We start from the raw sequence: 18,742 nt of genomic DNA, 5'->3' as shown, positions 1-18,742 counted from the left end.
CCTAAAACAGCAAAGCTGCACCATCGTGCCCCCAGTCCAGCATTTTCTTGCCATGTGCAACACAACTGGATTTGGCTTTCTTTGATTTCAGAGCGGGGCTTCCTGAATGATTGCCCACCATCCCAAAAGCTGTCGCACTTGTCCCCAGGGAGACACCAGTGACTTCAGCAAAGGCAGAGGTCCAGTAATAAGCAGTGAGGGAAGAGCTAGAGCTGCCTTATTTCAGTGTGGCAGACAGGGGCTTTGGTTGAGCTCTCATTCACTGATGTACAGCAAATAGCAAGTATTTTTCAATATTCACCTATTTATAATTTAATGATATCAGTAAAATCACAAAATGTTCCTGGTCTAGTGAAACTCCTTTTCAGGGTAGCCCTGAATTATGGTATAATTTCATTGGCCCAGTAGCCATAAGGATGCTACATCAGCTGTGTTCATGTTTCAGAGTCTGCAGTTTCTCTGCTGTTGGTCAGGTCTTTAACACGTTGTGGAAATGTCTCTATGTGGGAACTTGCTTATAGGGACTCTCACATCTAGAATATGTGTAAAGCTGTGACTGAAGTCAAAAGAAAATGTCCATGAATATTGTGGGGGAAAGAAAGAAGCTGGGAGAGCAGCGATGTAGAATTGTATGGACATGGACACGTGCACATCAGCACGCTGGGATTTTGTTATTCCAAGCCCATGCAGCTATGGAAGAGCTGCCAGGCTCTGGGACTGGGGGAGGGCAAATTTAGGGGAGCCTCGCTCCCTTCCCACAGGACAGCCTCACCCTGATCACCTCCCACACAGCCGAGCAGCCCACCCACAGGTAGGATGGTAGGGAGAGGTCAGGAGGGATGCTCACGCTCATGCAAGATGTCTTAGGCAGTATTGGTGCTCAGCAAGAGGATGTGGTGTCCCAGCACTGCAACCTCTGGCTTGGCAGAGACACAAATGACACTTACCAATTTTTCCAGTGGGATTATGGCTACAGGAAGGCTTTATGTAAGGCTCTGTAGGATGCACTCAGTAGCCTTTTTGTAGCTCTCTTCCCTCACAATAAAAATGGGGGTTATCACATTACCTTAACTAAGGATTTTACTAACTTCCAGTGGCTCAGATACTATGATTGCACAAAAAATACCTAGTGTAGAGAGCCATGCTGTGCACTGTTGTACTGGTGGTGAGGTTTCCAAAACAAATCCAAGTATAAGGCATGGTTTTTACCTAACTTTTTTGGGCCCCTTTTGCTGTGCAGCATTTCCTGCATGAGCTTTGCATTTCTGCTCTTGCCTATGTCGGTGTCCTCTTTGTGAACTGTTCTTTGTTCTCAGGGCTTGCTTGGGCTGATACTGTAAACATCCCAGCAATTACTAGGGTTGATTTAGGTAGTCTAGATGTTTGCGCAAGTCTTTTGATTTTTGATTTAGTCAAATACTTGAAAATCAGAACAGCGAAGAAGGCATTGTGGGGAACCTTTCTGCAAAAGTTGATAGAAAGTTTGCCACTGCATTTATTTAGCTATGCTATACCATTTTTCTGTGTCCAGCTTGACTGGTTATCGACATGTCACAGAGTGGGATTCATCACATCATATTCAGATACCTCTATTTGAGTTAGCCACACATTTTTTTCAGGCAGTGGAGTAGAAAGTGCACCTGCAAGAGATCATGCATCTTGCCTGAAAGTAAGTATCTATAACAGGTCAGATAACCATTTCCTGACAGTGTCCGTTTCTCTTTATTGGCCAGAAAGGGAGCCTGAGGAGATGAACCCAGATGGGAATTCAGCTGATGTTAGGGAACAGATATCCCAATTGTCATGTCCCTGTGTTCCTGTTGGTTACTGGTGTTGAGGTCAAACCCAAGGCTGTGGTTTGACTGTGCTATAAATCCAGCTTTAGGGCTCCTACAGCTGGATTCAAAGCATTGAGGCCATGAGATACAATATGCTGACTGCTATAAAACTCACTGTCAATTCAAATTTGCTCAAGAACTCCTAAAGCCTGCCAGCGTAAGATATAAATTTTTATGCCAGGTCAAATATCAGTAGTATTCCTATGGATAGCATAGAGCTGACCTGTAACTGTGCACTCTGGCGAATTCAGCAGAAACATAACCGTGTGCCTGTATCTGATTTGTGCCACTGGGTAATCCAGAATAAAAGAGATTCAGTTTTGTCACTGAAGGACAGTTACAGTAAAACTGTCTTTCAGCAATGGCACGTCTTGTAGTGAAAAGTCTCTATTCAGTTCCTAGGTGAATTTTCCCCGTTGTTACTTTTTTTTTCCTTTTTTTTTCCTTTTTTTTTTTTTCCTTTTTTTTTTTTCTTTTTTCTATTAGTTGCTAATTAAAAAGTAAAAGAAATGAAAGCTATGCTTGAATAAAAAATAGTAAATGAATGTCTTTTGCTGGTGGTGAACTTATTTCTCTGGTACAGGAATGCACAGATGACTTTGAGAAAACAAGTACAATGCCTTTATCTGTATATGAAAGACTAACACTGTCTTTCAAACATAACCTTTTAAGCAATTATAAAGTGATATCACTCAGGGGATAAAAGGAATTTTTAGAATAACTGTATGTATGTTTTTCTGGAAGTTTAGGCTCAGCTAGAAATGCCTGAGGGGTTATCCTGGAGGATTGTGTGTTAGCCATTTGCACAAATCACCTTTTAAAAATCGGTAATGGGACATTTTAATGACCCTCTTTATTTCCTTCCCCCCTACAAGAAAGTGATTATTGCAGATACTTTATATTACTCCTTTGAGGAGGCTGATGTAGGAAGAAACAGCTCAGTTTGTTGAAAAAAAAAAAAGTTGTTTTGCTCTGAATATCCATATATGCTTTTTGACAATTCCAGCCTCAACTAATTTCAAGAAAGTATTCATATTCTTCTATAACCAATGATTTAGGTTGACCCTTCCTTAAGAAAGACTGAAAAAAGGAACCCCTCTTCTCTTCTGTCCCCTGTGTTTAACTCAGTGTCTTGAACCAAAAAGCTGGAGATTGAGAAGAAGGGTTGTTAGTTCCTGAGTCATAACTAAAACCTTTCTCTGGGAAATAAAGAACAAGATATCCAGTTCATTTATGTGGGTGGTATTTGAGCCCTTGGGAGCACATCTTATGTGGGTGGAAGAATGGTAGGTAAAGGCTAATTTTTCAGGCTGTAAATGCTCCAAGGATGAAGGTGAGAAGAGCTGATAAACACAGAGAAGCGCAGAGAGCTGTATAACCTACGTCTGTGGGTATAAACTGATTATGAATAGATTTAAGTTAAATTACACATCGTTTCCAACTATACGGTGTGGTTGGACATCTTTCCAGCAAAATAACAGAGGTGTAAAACCTCATTACTTCAAGTTAAAATTGGATGAGCTTTATTGGATAGAGGGTGAGAGAGGGGTGATAGCCAGGGACTGGATTTGATGATGTCCAGCAGGTCCCTTGTGAGGGAGGGACCAGGCTCCTCTGCTTGCTGGGTGGTGGTGGCAGGTCTTTGGGAAGAGGCAGGTAGGCTGTGAGATTAAATCATTGACCAGAGAGTGGCAATCAGTAGACCCAGAAGGAGTCAGAGCAGTAAGGACAAGATCTCTTCAGTGGAGAGTTGTCCCCAGGAACAGGGGCTCCTGGGCAGTGCAGGGAGTTGTGTCCCCACAGGGCTGTTTGTCCCAGCACTGGCCTCATTTACTCCATGTAAGTGTCAATGCCACAGTGGGCATAAAGGCAGTCTTTTATATTTGGATTGTATACTACGTGTGAGGCAGGTCTGTCACCCACAGAGAGCAAGCAAGGTGGTGGTAACTCCAGTAAATTTTCTCACGTGTCTTGACTCAATTTCTGCAGAAGTCGAGCAAGAATCAATTTCATCTTAGTTCTGAGTTGGCTGTTTTCATCAGGCAGATCTGTTTTTTCCTTTGAAGAACAATTTGCCACCTTTCTATTTTTCTCTTATATCAGCACTGGAGCTGCTGTCCTCGCCAGCAGAGAGGTGTTCAGCTCAGACACTGAGCCTGAATTCGCAGAGCACGGGGCTCCCTGAGGCCTCCCTGCACAGCCTATTTCATCTGGAAGGAGTGTTTCCTATCTATGCCTGTCAGAGTCTTTTTTCCAGAGCCAGAAGGTTTTGTTTGAGAAGATGAAATCCCTTGAAAGTGCCGTGTAATTACCTACATGATTATCGTGTCTGCCATGGCTCTGCAGTGAGCTCAGGGGCGTAGACGGGCAACCCGCAGCGGGGTGGAGGAATGGTGTTTTGAAGGCTGCCTGCCTCTGGGGACCTGGAGTGGGCCCTTGTTTTCATCATCCTGTCTCAGGAGGAGCGTGTGGGGAGAGTCCTCCAGCAATGCCGCTAAATGAATGATGGATGAGCCTTATGTGGGGTGCAGATGCCCCTGAATGCCCCATGCTCCTTGTCTGACTGCAGCACCAAAGCTGAGTCAGTGTCAAGCCAACACACAGGGGTTTGGGAGACGGGAGCTAAAACTGAGACGCTTTCAGGGTTTCCTAATTCATTGGGCACTGGGGCAGTGCCTTAAGTCTGGGGACAGTTTGCAAAGAGCAGCCCATAACATGTCACCAGTGTTAAAATCAGACAGCCAAGAAGAAAACTCCTTAAATTATTAGGCCAAAAAGGGTTTCATTGTCTGAGCTGGTCTGATCACTTCCGGAGCTTGAATGGTTTTGAACCCTGTGGTTACTGGAGGCCATGCCAACGTTTGCCATTGAAGCAGTCATAAGGGTGATGTTATAAGGCGCTGGATGTTACCCATTTTATTAGCTCTCACACTATTCTTGTTAAGACAGAAAATGATGCTGAAAGGAAAAACGTAGGAGGGACTGAAATGGAGGGATCTAGTTTGTCCCACAGCCCGAGACAGGACTGACTCCAACCTTAGCTCCTCTCAGATATTTGTGTAACCCACCATAGAGACCAGGAGACTCCACCCAAGACAGCATCCTCTTGTGCCTCAGCATTCTTTATCGGTGTTACCCAACCACTAACCTAAACCTACCCTGAAGTAATTCATGCCTGTTACTCTGTCTGGACAGGGGGAATAGGCTGCTTTTTCCCACCTGTAATTTTGGGGCATTTTTAGGCTTCTGAAGAGTTTTAACTTGTGTTCTCACATTCCACCTGAGACGATTTTTGCTTTTTAGCCTACCTGGTCCTAATTTCTTGTGTTTCTTAGTAAGTCACATTTTCTAGACTGATCGTCACTCCACTCCAACTGGGCAGTTTGCTGTTGCGACCTTCCCAGCCCTGCGTGAGGCTGCAGAGGTGCATCACAGCCTGACAGGCTTCATCCCTTTCGGCAAATCCCATGACAGTGATCTTTTTTTTTTTTTTTTTTTTTTTTTTGCCACAGCAACCAGACTGTGCTGACATGTATGATTCACTATAAACCCTGCAACTCTTCCCAAAGATTTGCTGCCTAGCCAACTCTGTGTGTGGCTTTCCCTTTATAGTACTTTGCACTTGTTCTTGCTGAACTTTATCCCAATTTTTAGAGAACCTTTCTTTTTTAATTTTTGCCAAGATCATTTTGGATTCTAATACTGTTCTCCAATGTGTCTGCAGTCACTCCCAGCCTTGTGTAATCTGCAGATTTAATAAGTGTACTGTCTTTTATCGTCCAGGTCAGTAATGAATATGCTGAGCAGAACGAGACTATATAGATCCTGCAGAGCTCTGCTCATGGTGTCCTTCTGTTTTCACAGCATACCATTAATAACTACTCCCTGGGCATGGCTTTATAGTAGTCTCATTTAATCATGTTTCTGTAGTTTATTTATGAGAAAGTTGTTTGAGACAGTGTCAAAAGCTATATTAAAGCTCAGATAAATGACATCTAACAACTCCTCTATTATGAAAAGAAATTAATTTGGTTTGATACGTTTTTTTTTTCATGTCTCTTCTATATCTGCTGGTGCTTACATTTTTGTTATCTTCCATGAACATGCAAACTGTTTTTTTTTGATTGTTTCAGAGTTTCTTGGAGAATTGAAGCTAGACTGACTGATACAGCATTGTTTTGCTGCTTCTCTTTCTGCCCTTGAAGACAGGCACTGCACTTTCATTTTTCCTAACTTTTGGCACCTTACCTGTCTGAGCTGTCACAGGTGACCAGAAGGGAGGTATCTGAGATTGCTTCAGCTGGTTCTGTAGGGCTTGGCCCACCCTGTTGGGCTGGAAATATCTGACTTGGGCAGGGGACTGATCTCATGCTGGAACAGGGAGAGAAGAGGACAGTGTACCTTTGTTGTGATAATGTTTCATAGTGCTAGCTGTACTAATCCCCTGTGCATAGCAGGCGATTTTAACAAGGACTAAAGCAAAAATCAAAACAACATTGCCTCTTTTGGTGTCACTTTTCAATAACTTTCCCTCTATCTGAGCAACACTTTTTTCAGGCTGCCTTCTTGGTATTCATATATATAAAAAGGGTAATAAAATCTTTTTTTTTTTAATCTTTTGCAAGTTTCATTTCATTTTTGTGCCCTGATGTTCCCAATATTTCTGCCTGTGTTCGTACTATTTTTTAAATTCCTGCTCAGTAACCTTTTAGTGTTCTTTCTTCTTGTCTTTGAGGTAAACATAGAGCTCATGATGCTGCCAAGTCTTCTGATCCTTCTTTTGCATTGAAATGTTATTGTGCCTGTGCCTTTAGAGCATGAAATATTGTTTCTTCGAGAAACTACAGCTCACCTTGATTTCTTTTCCTTTAAACTTTACTGCATGAATTTTGCCTAGCTTTCTCTCTCTCTCTTTTTTTTTTCTTTTTTTTTTTTCCTAATGTACAGAAGCCAGGCATTTCTATTTTGCTGTTTGCAATCCCTTGCGTATGGCAGATTTCATCATTTCACAGTCACTTCTACATGAGTTTCCTTCCATCTTTTTACCCCCAACACGTCCCTCTCTGGAGGCACTTCCCCGCTGATTACTTGACCTATCAGTTATGTGAGGATGCTGCTCCTAAGGCACCAGGACACTCTGTGTTCTGCTGCGTTACTTTCCTGGCAGATATCTCATGCTTGTACTCTCCCATTACCATCGAGTCAGTTGTTATCTGGTTGCCTGACCCATTCAGCCTCCTTGGTTTGGGGGATTTATTGTGCCCACTTTAGTCTGAGATTTTAGTGAAGGTCTAAGTTCTGTGTTAAAAGTAATATATTCACCAATATTGCATTAGCTGTCTAAGATATTCAGAGTGCTTAACTGTGTTTCCTGGTCCATCTGCAGCTGCATTATCACCCCTGCTGTTTAGAACTATGCCCAGGCTCCTTCTGTCTTTATCCTTTCCTCTGTATTTTGTCCCTTCCTGTGTCCTACCCTGAGCCTAACTCACAAGTCCCTGTCACTAAGCAGTGGGACAGTTCTGCCTTCTCGAGGTAGCGTCCATCCTTGCTCAGATGTTTTTGTAACCTCACCCTGTGGCTGATGGGCCCTCTTAGGAGCATCACGCATGGCCCTGATGTGTTGTCCCTGTCCCTATTCCTGCTTGAGCATCTTTGGGTCACTGTATGGTGGTGCCGTGTGGTCAGAGAGGTGGGCATGCCTTGGTAGTGTTTCAGCAACGCTTCGGATCCAGCTTTTGGACTGCAGCATCTTGTAAGAGTCTTTCTTATAAAGACTTGTGCTCGTGGAGTTGTGGACTGTTGCTACAGGCTCTTCTGCCTGACTCAAGCCCTGCATCCACCTCGTGGGGCAGCAGCATCTTCCACCTGCAAGGCCTGCAGACTGCTGGCTCGAAGCTGTTGCTTTCTTCTACCTGTCTGGAGTACAGTTTGCTGAGCAGCATATGCTGCTAGAGAATCACTCCTGAAAGAAACTGGTCAGCCAGACTTGACTCATGTCAGGGTTTTTCCTTATTTCATAGATCCTAATAATCCTAGATGAAAACCTTTCTCACCCTCTTGTGCGCTAACCTCCAGCTCTGGCTGCCTGCTGGCTGCTTGCATGTCTCTTCCTCTCTGACCCATGTAGAAAACAGGGTAATTCACCCACACAGCTCTCCTTGTGCTGGGGAAATGGGCAGCCACGTCCCTTAGATGCTTTGTTTGCGGGGTAGGTGTAGTTACTAGCAGGGTTACTAGCTGCATGCCAGTAAGAGAAAGACCCTGTTGCCTGTTCTTCGGCATCAACCAGTGATGGTGAGACCCGTGTCAGGCCGTGCACCCTGGCAAAGCAGATTTTCTTGGACTTTCTGTAGGACTGTTAATTCTCTGTCTTGTTGGGGAGGTCAGGAGCTAATGGTGACCTTTTATTCCCTTGCTGAGAAGAGCAGTTGGTGCCCTCAAGTGGTAAATCACAGAAGGAGAGCGGCTTCGGCTGTGCAAGCGTGGCTTTGGGGTCCTGTCCCAGGCGGGATTGTGGGCTGGGGCTGCTGGATACCTGCAACATTTTTGGCACTCCTAACCGTGCTGTTTCCCCTTGCAGGACAAGCTGCTGCGATGACTGTGGTGGGAAGGAGATGTTGTTCCTGGTGGAGTAGAGACCCCGACAGCAAGGTGTAGAAAGACAGAAGCTCCCCAGTGCTTCATCCACGGACCCCTCTGTGGGGCAAGCAGTGGCGTGGCCGCACGAAACCTCCTGCCTTGTGCTTGTCGTCAAAGAGAACCCCAAAACTGTCCCTGCGAGATTAGATGGGGCTTGCTTTGGGCATCCACCCCTGCTCTAGCATGGCCCCAGGAGGCCCAGGGGGCCGTGGTGGGCAGCTGAGCTGCAGTCTGGGGAGCCGATGAGGGGATGCCCGGGGACGGCGATGCCCATCACGCAGGACAACGCGGGGGTCTTCCTCCCCCTGCTGTGGCAGTGGCTGCAGAACAGCCGGCGGGAGGGGGCCGAGGGGGCCGAGCAGAGGCTGTGCCGTGCGGCGGTCCAAAAGCTGAGCGAGTACATCCAGCTCAACTTCTCGGTGGACGAGAGCAAACTGCAGGCGACGGACAGCGTGGCTTCGGATATGGAGATCTGCACTGTCTACCTGGCCCAGGAGATGCGGAAAACTGAGGTTCTGGGTTTGAGCTTTGGGAACATCCCCGCCCTGGGGGACTATGGAGAGAAGCGGCGGGGAGGGAAGAAGAGAAAGGGGAATAAGGGGCCCGTGCTTGATGTTGGGTGCATCTGGGTGACGGACTTGAAGAAAAACAGCCCAGCTGGGAAGTGTGGGAGGCTGCGCCTGAAGGACGAGATCCTCTCTCTGAATGGGCAGTTGATGGTCGGCGTGGACGTCACTGGTGCAAGGTAAGGGTGGAAGAGCAGTCCCTGGTGTGTGGCTCTTGCAGCATGTGGTGCAAGTCACGGCTGGTGCTGACTTGAGTCTGAGAGCAGAGGTTTTGACCTTTGCTTTCCAGCCTCTGTGAGAGCTGTGGTTTCCTTCTTAGGAATCCACAGAAATTAAGTAACAAAAGCAAATCAATAACTAGCCTACATCTGTTACTTGCACATCCACTGGAAATGTTTGAGGGGTCATTGTGTCAACAAAATAGTGCATTGTAAGCATCAGAGGGTCTCCACTAAGGCAGGATTCTTCCTGGGTTTGGATAAGCCTTTTTTTCTTTTTTCTTTTTTCTTTTTTCTTTTTTCTTTTTCTTTTTTTTTTTTTTTTTAAATAAAAATGAATACACACTCAGCAGCACTGGAATCTGTTATTTTGCTGGTGCATCTTATTTTTCTTGAATCATTTGAATTGAGGAAAGCTTTTTGACAGCTGAATGTTGTCTGAGACTTTTTCAAAGCAAGACATTTTTATGTTTACCAGATTGAAATAACTTCATTTTAATAAATTCCATTTGATTTTATTTCATTTGCTCTCTTTTGCTGTTTCTTGTCCCAGAAAACCTGCAACCTTTAAGAGTTCAAATCAGAATTGAAGGTTCTCACAATGATACAGATTATTCTTTCTTTTTTTTCTTTCAATTGCTGCATGCTGTAAAATCTGTTACGGCCCAGCTTTGCTCGTTGTGGGCTGGTAGACATGCTCATTGGTTATTTATTTGATGCTTCAGTCATCAGGCTTGCAAACCACAACGGTCTTGGTAATGTTTGCAAGTTATAATTCTGCAAAATGCACAGCCTTTGCTCCCAATAGGCAGTGAACATCCTCTGGCCCTATGAGTGGGTCTGCAGCTGCGATTTGGGGTGACCATTCCTCCCGAACCTGCCATGTGGCAGAACAAAAGCAGTCACTCCTCCATCTGTGAATGCTGGGAAGGTGAACCTGGCTGTTGCTTTGCAGGTGTGATAATAATCCTTTGTTAAGGTCAAGCCTGTAATTCAATGAGTGTTTAAATGTTAGCACTGTGACTGCAAGCCAGATGATCACTCGCACCCCCATATTTGAGAGGTTTTGTGGCAAAAAGGGGTTAGTGTGCTGCTTTCCCTTTGCCAGATGTCTCTTCCTAAAATCCAAAGGAACCGGTTTCAGAGGCCAGCAATAATGTTATCTTGTTGTTAATGCAGAAAGAAAGATAATACCCAATGGAGTCCAAAGTGTTTAGATATCAGTTCTTATTATCCTATCCCTGAAGGCTTCATTTTGGGTTTGTTCCTTTCTGAAAGCTCTGTTACTAGACCAGCAAGCTGTGGCTGTTACTAATGAGAACCATGTGCTCCATTTCCCTAGTTGAGATATCTTTTTTTTTGCCATTACAAAGGCAGAATTCCTACTTTTTGATGGTATGGGCTCAGTGTCATTCTTCTTAAGATACTACTTTAGAGTCCTCTACATCCAACTTAGGTCAAAATTTAGGACATGTTTTACTCAAAACCTGATTTGTTTTCAGCATCCAAAGCATTCTTGCCTAACTTACTGTTAAGTGTGATTGGAGAAAGGTGCTGTTGACAGATGACAGTTTGGGACCTTGAGGATGCTCTCGGTGTGGTGTTTGGTTTTACTTCTTTGGGACCTGCCTGGTAGTCCCAACCCTGCATACCACCTTGTTCTGATCTGCTCCAGGATGCTTTGGGTGTCCTTTTTCGGGGTGCTCAAAGCAGAGACAGTTTTGCATAGGTTTATAATAGGCTGAAAGTCAACATCAGTTTGCCCTTTGGGAAACCTGCTTCAAAGCAGCAGCTATCCTAGAGTATTTCTGTATTGCTTCTATGGTGGCAGAAGGAGAGGCTTTTCCATGTGGTTCTTTAAGCTGTCAGAGCCGGACAGCACACTGAATGGAGACACCTGGTAGTCCTGGCTCAATTTCTGTCTACCCAATCACTCTCTGGCTGCTTGAGAAACTCTTCCAGGTCAATACGAAGGGCTGTTGAGTGCTGTAGCTCCCAAAACACTGGGCTAGATTGGCCAAATGAAAGCTCTGATTTATTGCTCACCCACCAAGTGTGCCAAGGGAACCCCATCCTGCCTGGTGAATGTGTTGTGGTATACACTGGTGTTTTAAGAAATCTGCTGATTTACCTCCACAGCAGGTGGGAATTTGGCACGTACTTGGGGACCCTGGGCGCTGAGCAGAGGGTCTCATGACTCTGCCTCTTTCCTGGGGGTTGAGCAGGAATGTGAGTGGGGTTGGCAGAAATGTGAGCATGTACATGGGCTTCAGGTCATCTCCAGCTCCCTCCTGCCATGTGCCAAGGGGCTAAGTCAATGTGCTGGACAATGGGAGAGGACAGGTAAAGGTGCGTGGTCCCTTCTGTAGGCCCTCTTGTGGAGGCAGTCAGTCTCTAGAGGATGCAGGGACAGATGGCTGGGGCTGCAACAGGTTGGGCAGCTGCAGACAGATTGCCTTAAAAAAATCCCCCCAGATATGATTTTTTTTTTTTTTTTATATATTCAAGCAACTTGAATTTTAGAATTAAACTATCCACTCTTTTTTTTTTTTTTTTTCTTCCACAATCAGTAATAGCTTTGCACCTCAACTAACCCATCTTTTGCAATTGCTGTGCACAAATTATTCCTTGTGGAAGGCTCTTTGTGCACTGCCTGGGGCAGGTCCTGTGCCTACAGGTCTTCAGCTCCCAAAGCAGTGACAGGGTCAGGCACTGTGCACAAGAGCAGTAAGAGCACAGGAGCACAAATTGGAGGATACCACTCATCTGTCACTCCCTGCTAGGGAAGCTGAATCCAGTTTGACTTCTTAAAAAAAAAAACACTGTTTATTCAAACTCCACCTGATTGCCATGAAAACAGTAGAAACAGGTTGATTATTGCTGAGCTTGTTTCTTTTTTGTTTCTTTTCACTTAGGGAAACACTACGCAGTAATGTAATCATCAAAGGTCTTTGCTTAACAGCGTATTATTATATTAGAGAGGAATGATGTAGGTGGTGGCATTTTTGGTGATGTTAGTGACTGAGGGAAAATGATTGCTCTCTTCAGAGTTAGCAAATTGTGTGTCTATCAAATACAATTGCAGGGAAATGAGCTGTATTGAAGTACTGAATAAAGGTTAGTCAAAACTCTGCATATTTATTTATCTTCTGTCTATATAACTGTGTCTCCAAAACACATGGGTTATTTTTCCCCAGACAACAACTTCCTATGTATTTTGGAACTACTCCTCTCATTTTGGGCTATTACGCATTCACTGGAGGGAGGCTGTTAGTATTCCTCCAGATGACAGATGAATCCTTCCTTTTCTTGAGCATGAGTGAATGAGGCTTCATTGAGCAAGTCCTGGGAGGATTGCAAAAGAATTATTTTGTCAGGAATATCATTCAGTTTGAAATATTTGATTACGACTTTCATCAAGCATAGCTGCAATGTTGGACACAGCTACTACGTACATCTAATCTTTAAAATCACTGCTGAATAGATTTCCAAATTTAAACTGTTGTTGAAGAAAGCAAAGTAATATACATTTCAAGTGATGACAGTGTGGTATAAACATGAGATACTATTATCATTTTGTCATTGAGGAAACCCAACCACTGCTTCACAATATCATGTTCCCCAGCTCCAGAAATGGCCAAACATTGCCATGTGTGGAAATACGGTCAGAGAGCTGGCTGCTTTCTTTTTAACCCACAAGCTGGAGTAGCTTCCAAAAAATGAACAGAGAAATGTTTTGACAGCCGTACCTTTGCATGGCCTTTTCTTAGTCTCTCCTCCTCAGCCAGTTGTCCTGGGGGACTTGCTAGGCCTCCTCCCCAGCACGAGATATGGCATGCCGAATGTCAGGGAAAATCAGTTAATCTTTGAAGATGCTGAGAAAGATCTTCAGAAACCAGATGTGCAATGGAGAATGAGCTTTAAAGTGTCTGTACTGAAGGCAAAGCTTTGACTTTACCTAAATTAGGGACTTTCAGAAGAGACAAGGTCTTTCCTGAGTGCTTGCTGCTTCTGCACGCCACAACTACATGTGCATGCTCCAGGACAGCTGTGAGTGTGGAGGTAATGCCTTGGTCCTCCTAACAGGTCAGTGCTATTCTTAGTTGCATAATATATGGATATACTGAACACCGTCCTGCTTTTCTGTAAGTGTTAGCAGCTGATTACAGAGCATGATACTGAACTTCTAGCCAAATTACAGGTGTCAAAATATGCAAAGCAGTTTGTGCAGCTTGCCTGCGGCAGTCAATAACCATGCCGGGCCATGTGCACACTTGGATGAAACCTTTGGCTCCGTATTGAAACAGTCCTTGCTGGTGCTGGAAGTGCAGTATGCAGTCCCTGGCTGTATTCAGGGTCAATTCTGCTCTGAACAGCAATCTTCAGGAAGGTGCTGGGAGCTCTGGCTGTGAGGAGATGCAGTGTGGTACATTAGCAGAGGGGATGGGAATGGAGAATGGGTATTTTTACTGCATCTGGTTAGAGCTGCTCAAGAGTTTGACACTGTGGTTTGAAAACGGATGTTTCAATGCACTTTTTATTGAGCTCTCCCTTCCCCAGAAGTTTGAACTGAATCATTTTATTATTATCATTATTTTTTAATATCATAACCTGCTTTGCTTCCATCCCCACAATAGGAACGTTTCCTTGTCTGGACAACAAACTCCCCAAATGCAGCCACTCTTTGATATTAAAGTGCAATGCTCCAGTTTTGCATTTCAATGGGGCCAGCTTCCTGCCCTGTCATGGTGAGATACTACTGCTACAGGAGCGTGCCTGTGCTCTCCGTAGCCACTTTGGTGGCCATGCTTGTCTCTGGGGCACCTGCATGATTTTGCAGCACTGTATTACTTGGTGAGGTGCTCACAATGCTTTCAGGTGCTCTGACTGGCATGTGGGGAAGGTAGGCTGTGAGGATGGTGAGCGAGGGTTACTTTTACATGATTCGCTGCAGACCATAGTGATTTTCTCCTCAGTTGATCCTCAGTTATCTGTGGTGTGACAAACCATGCCTTGGGCTGTGCTTCCTCAGCTCACCAGCTGGGGCCCTCAAGCTTAATTTTTGGCAATAAATCCATTCTTTGGTAGAGTAGGGCATTAGGGCACATGAAAGCATGCAGGATGAAGGAAGGGAAGGTTTTCAGGTTTCTGTGCCTGTGATAGACTCTTGTTTCCTGGGAAGTTATTGTGGATTGACCCGCTGCTCGGCAGAGCAGTCTCCTTCATGCATCCATTTTCTCAAGGAGAAATTACCCCAAGAAAAGTATCCCTGGCCATCGCAGAAAGCTTTCTCTTACTACCCTCCTACCTCCTGGGCATGTCAGGTTGTACAGATCGATTGCTCTGTTTTGCTTTGTTTCCTCACCTCCTTCCCAAAGCAAAAGTGCTGCCAACACAAAGCACTGCTCAGTGTAAGCAGCTGTTTTGCCTGGTGTTAGGAGGGCCTTCTCTTGGTTATGTTCATAAGAAAATATTTTTGTTTTAATAGGAAAACAAATGGAAATGTATCCTGGCCCTTTGCCCTTGGCCAAGGGGCAAACATTTCTGTGGGAGCTCCTTGTTAAAATATTAACAGCACTGACTACACAGAGAAAAACAAACACAGTGGTCCTGGAGAGCACAGCCTCCAAATACAATCTCAGGGAACAGATTTCTTACAACTGACCTAAAAAATGCCCCCAGTCAATTGTGGAGTTGAATTTGTTGCCTCTATTTTTTATTTTTATCACATTAACAATCTTCCTGCTGCAAAGTGATGGATTGGGGCACAGAGGCTGGGACCTGTGGCTCATTATCAGGGGCACGGACGGGCAGCACAGGCTGATGCATCCTCCAAGCTATATGGAGCTTCTGAGTCCTGGGGATGGAAAATCAGCAGCATGTAGGGGTCTTGGCTGGGAGGTTTCTCCTCCAGTTGAGCCTCTGTGAGCAGGGAGATGGTGAATGTGAGCTCAGCCTGTGCAAAATGAGAGGATGCCTGAGAAAGTCTATCATTTCATCTTGAATGCTGAAGTGTGGAGCCACCTCTGCAGCATGGCTGCTGTATTTTGCTCTCATACTGAATATTAAATTCCATCACCTGCCCCTAAAATATAATAGGACTAAGAAACTATGAAAGAGATGTTTTTCTTCCCTTCCTTCATGTCTTCAGGAAAGGTACGAGCAGACTTAGCCACACGTGCTGAGAAAGAAATTGCTCTGAAGAAATGAGCTTTATCCCAAATCCTCTCTCAAGAGCAAAAGACTTAAGCAGAAGGTCACTAATCCCCAGACTCGGCAGAGATCATTTAGCTTGTTTGTCGTCTTTGCTGTATTAATCTGAGCATGGGTTTCCCTCTGCACCCTCTGGTCCTGCCTTCCCTCTCAACCTCCCTGCTCTGTGTCCAGCCTCTGCAGGGGTATGGCCAGTTCCCTGGTAGCAATGGGCATTTGCAGCATCCCACCACTGCAACTGCCTCCTTGTCAGGCTTCCAAAACCCCTCTTCCTCCTTGTCTTTGCATCATATTTACTTTTTCCCTCAGCTTCATTTTAGCTGACAACCATAAATACATCAGAGAGACTCCCACAAATTTAAACACCCGATTTCCTACGTGTGCTTGCATGTTTGTTCCAAAATTTTGGGGGTGATGTGCTTGTCATTGCTTCCTACACACTGTTGCCGCCGAACAACAGAGCTCTCCTCTCTCTGTAGAAAGTGTGATCCAGGGGGAATACGTGACTAATTCGGCAAATCCCCAGGGTTGTCTGCAGCAAATGCTCCCCAGCCCCAGCTCTGTGCATTTTCCTTTCGGAGGGATTGCATCAGGCTTGAAAAGACTCATACAGAGGTTGGTGGTGTTGCCTTAGGAGGTGTAAAAGCTTCAGAGATTACAGAGTGGATTGTCTGGAACTTTTTTAATTTGATGTTTTTGTTTTGTTCCATTGAGCTATGAAACCTCTGCATAGAAGGCTATACCTTGTTGCCAAGTGTGGGGTTGTGCATCTCCATTTAATTTGATGTTCTGACCATGGTCTAATTACAGAGCACAAGCCTACGCTTTGGGAGGGAGCTCTGCCTTCCCCAGTGATCTGCTGTGGGAATAGTCTGGGTTGGTGAATTCAGCCTCGTGCCTTGTCATTTATCCCTGACACCAAAATGCCAGCAAGAGCCCTTTTCCATCCTGAGCAGGATTTCCAGCCCTGCACGCTGCAAGTGTCCCATGCTCTAAGGTCATCGGGAATCACAGTCAGGGTGCAGCAGAACTTCCTAATTGACAATCTGCTGTAATGCACAAAACAAGGTAACCTTTTTCCACTGTCCAGGCAAGGAGCAGGTGAGGCCTTCAGCCACAGAAGGATAAATTCACAGCCTCTCCAGCAGTGCTTCTGCCAGCACAGCACGGTGTTTCAGCCATCAATAATTAAAAAGATAGATGTACAAAAACATGAGCAAGGAATGCGTTGTGTCCATTATTCTTGCTCTTTCTGTAATGCTTCTGCCCTTACACGCCAGTATGCAATGTGCAGTCATTCACAGCGTCTCTTCTAATCTGTAAATGTGCACTGCTCTTCATTTCGTGGGAGTCCAGAGTTTCACAAGAAGCAGCTGAGCTGTGTGCTGAAGGATGATGTCCTTGAGCCAGCAGCTCTGAGCTGTTGGAGGAGGAGGAGGTGACTGGAGCCAGGTTAGCAAGTAGCAGTGAGGTACATGGCTGGTTGTCCTTCTCCACCCCTACTGACTGACATGCCAAGAATCCTAGAAAGGCCTTCATGGAAATGTCTTACAACATCAGGCTGAGCAGAGCACTCCTCCCATTCTCAGAAGACTTTTGGGGCTGCTCTGCAAGCAGGACGCAATTGTACCTTGTATAGCTGTGGGTGCACGGCTGGTGTGATGGTTGTGATGCTGCCAGGTGCACTGGGACTGAGCCGTGACCCCCCAGAGCTACAAGCATTAACTGTGGTGGCAGCTTAAAGCCTGCTTATCCCCTGTCACTGCCTAGGGAAGGATGGGAGCGGTGAGGGTTGAAGGATGATGAGCAGGAGACGGTTCCACAGGCAGAGGCTGTGCTTGGTGTTTGCTCGTCAGGGGGAACCTGCCGTCTATGGGCACAAGTGAGAGGACGAGTATAAGAAATGCAGGTGTGAACAGCAGAGGCTTACATGTAACACCAGAGACCACCACTTCTGTGAATGGCTTTGGGCCATGCTTTTTTTTTTTTTCCTTCATTTTTTTTCCTGTGGAAAATTCATTGCTCTTCCTATCTGATGTGATGCTTGCCCCTGGGCTAGGAGCAGTATTACATACTCCTGAAACTTGGTTTTCTGTCTCTTTTCTATCAGATTTAGGCTAATATGGGAAGGGCTATCAGTTGTGGGCTCTTTAGCATCACTGTACTTGCAGCTTTTTCTGGACAAAATGTATGATGCTCAGCAAGATCATCTGGGCCTTGAAAGGGAAATAGGTTTTAACAGAAGAAAACCAATAAAAAGATAAGTTGGCAAGCACATCAGGGAGTGTTTATGCTGTGACAAGGTTTGGGGCAGCTCAGGAATATCAACTTGTACCTACTGAGGCAGGACAAGAGTAGGGCAAATGTGATTGTTAGCAGCAAATTTCACCCTCAAGCATCCAAGACACAGGAAGCACAGCCAGACTGATGTCTCCTGAGTAAGAGCATTTATCAGAAATCAGGGTTCAAGCTTTTTCAAAATGCAACAGAGTTGTTGAAATCTGACCAAAGGAAATTTCTGCTGATGGCTAAAACTCTCTTATATTGCTTAAAATGATGGTGATGGCAGAGTCTGTTTTTTGACTTCTCCTTAGCAGGCATCAGAGGTAACTGAATGGTCAAAAAAAAAAGAAAAAAAAAGTAAGAGTTACTAAATAGAGAAGCTATTTTGACTGTTTTCCTGGTCTGTTACTTGGTCATTGAATTGGGTTCAGGCCAGCAGAGCAGCTATTTGATGAAACAAATGTCGGTGATGTCCTGCTTCTCATCCTCACATACATCGACCTGCTGCTCCTTGAGCCATGATAGCTGAAGAATTAGTAAGTGTTGTAGATTTTTTACAGCCCGAGTTTTTTTGTTCTGGTAGTGCAGGGACAAACAGAGATGTTTTGTCACCTGTAAACTTTGTGATGCCATCTGAACACTGAGTCTAGATGAGGAATATGAGCAATGACTCTGGGGAATTCCATGTAGAAAACAGTGAAAGCAAACAGAGAGAAACCAGGGTGTGAAGTTCTCACAGAAGATGGTTTCTTACACACTAATTGTTCTGTTGAAAACTGTGCGTCATATTTTCACCTGTAGAAAAGTGCTGCTAGAACACAGATTATTCTCAATTTCCTCTAGAGGGCAATGTCATATAAATATTTTAAGCAATTATGGGGTTATGTCAACCAGGGATTTAGCCTGCCCTATCTAAGAATTCACAAGACAGCAGTGAAAAGTGTTTCTCTGTGTGCTTTTTAGGCTTTGTATATATGCAATA

The 18,742-nt window shown here is 44.8% G+C and overlaps 1 protein-coding gene across 5 annotated transcripts in view; it reads left to right on the top strand.

The window, feature by feature from the left end:
* Window positions 1-18,742, top strand: part of PDZD2 (PDZ domain containing 2) — a 199,398-nt gene that overhangs the window by 52,023 nt on the left and 128,633 nt on the right. For all 5 annotated transcript variants that reach the window (XM_072030849.1, XM_038170446.2, XM_038170444.2 and 2 more), the window contains exon 2: window positions 8,422-9,225. In XM_072030849.1, the coding sequence (XP_071886950.1) occupies window positions 8,723-9,225 (503 nt within the window). In that variant the 5' untranslated portion in view covers window positions 8,422-8,722. The remainder of the gene's footprint in view (window positions 1-8,421; window positions 9,226-18,742) is intronic.

This window comes from Anas platyrhynchos, chromosome Z, assembly GCF_047663525.1.
Source record: "Anas platyrhynchos isolate ZD024472 breed Pekin duck chromosome Z, IASCAAS_PekinDuck_T2T, whole genome shotgun sequence".
Lineage (NCBI taxonomy): Eukaryota > Metazoa > Chordata > Aves > Anseriformes > Anatidae > Anas > Anas platyrhynchos.
Note: the sequence above shows the minus strand (reverse complement) of the source record. Positions and strands in the feature narration are given on the sequence as shown.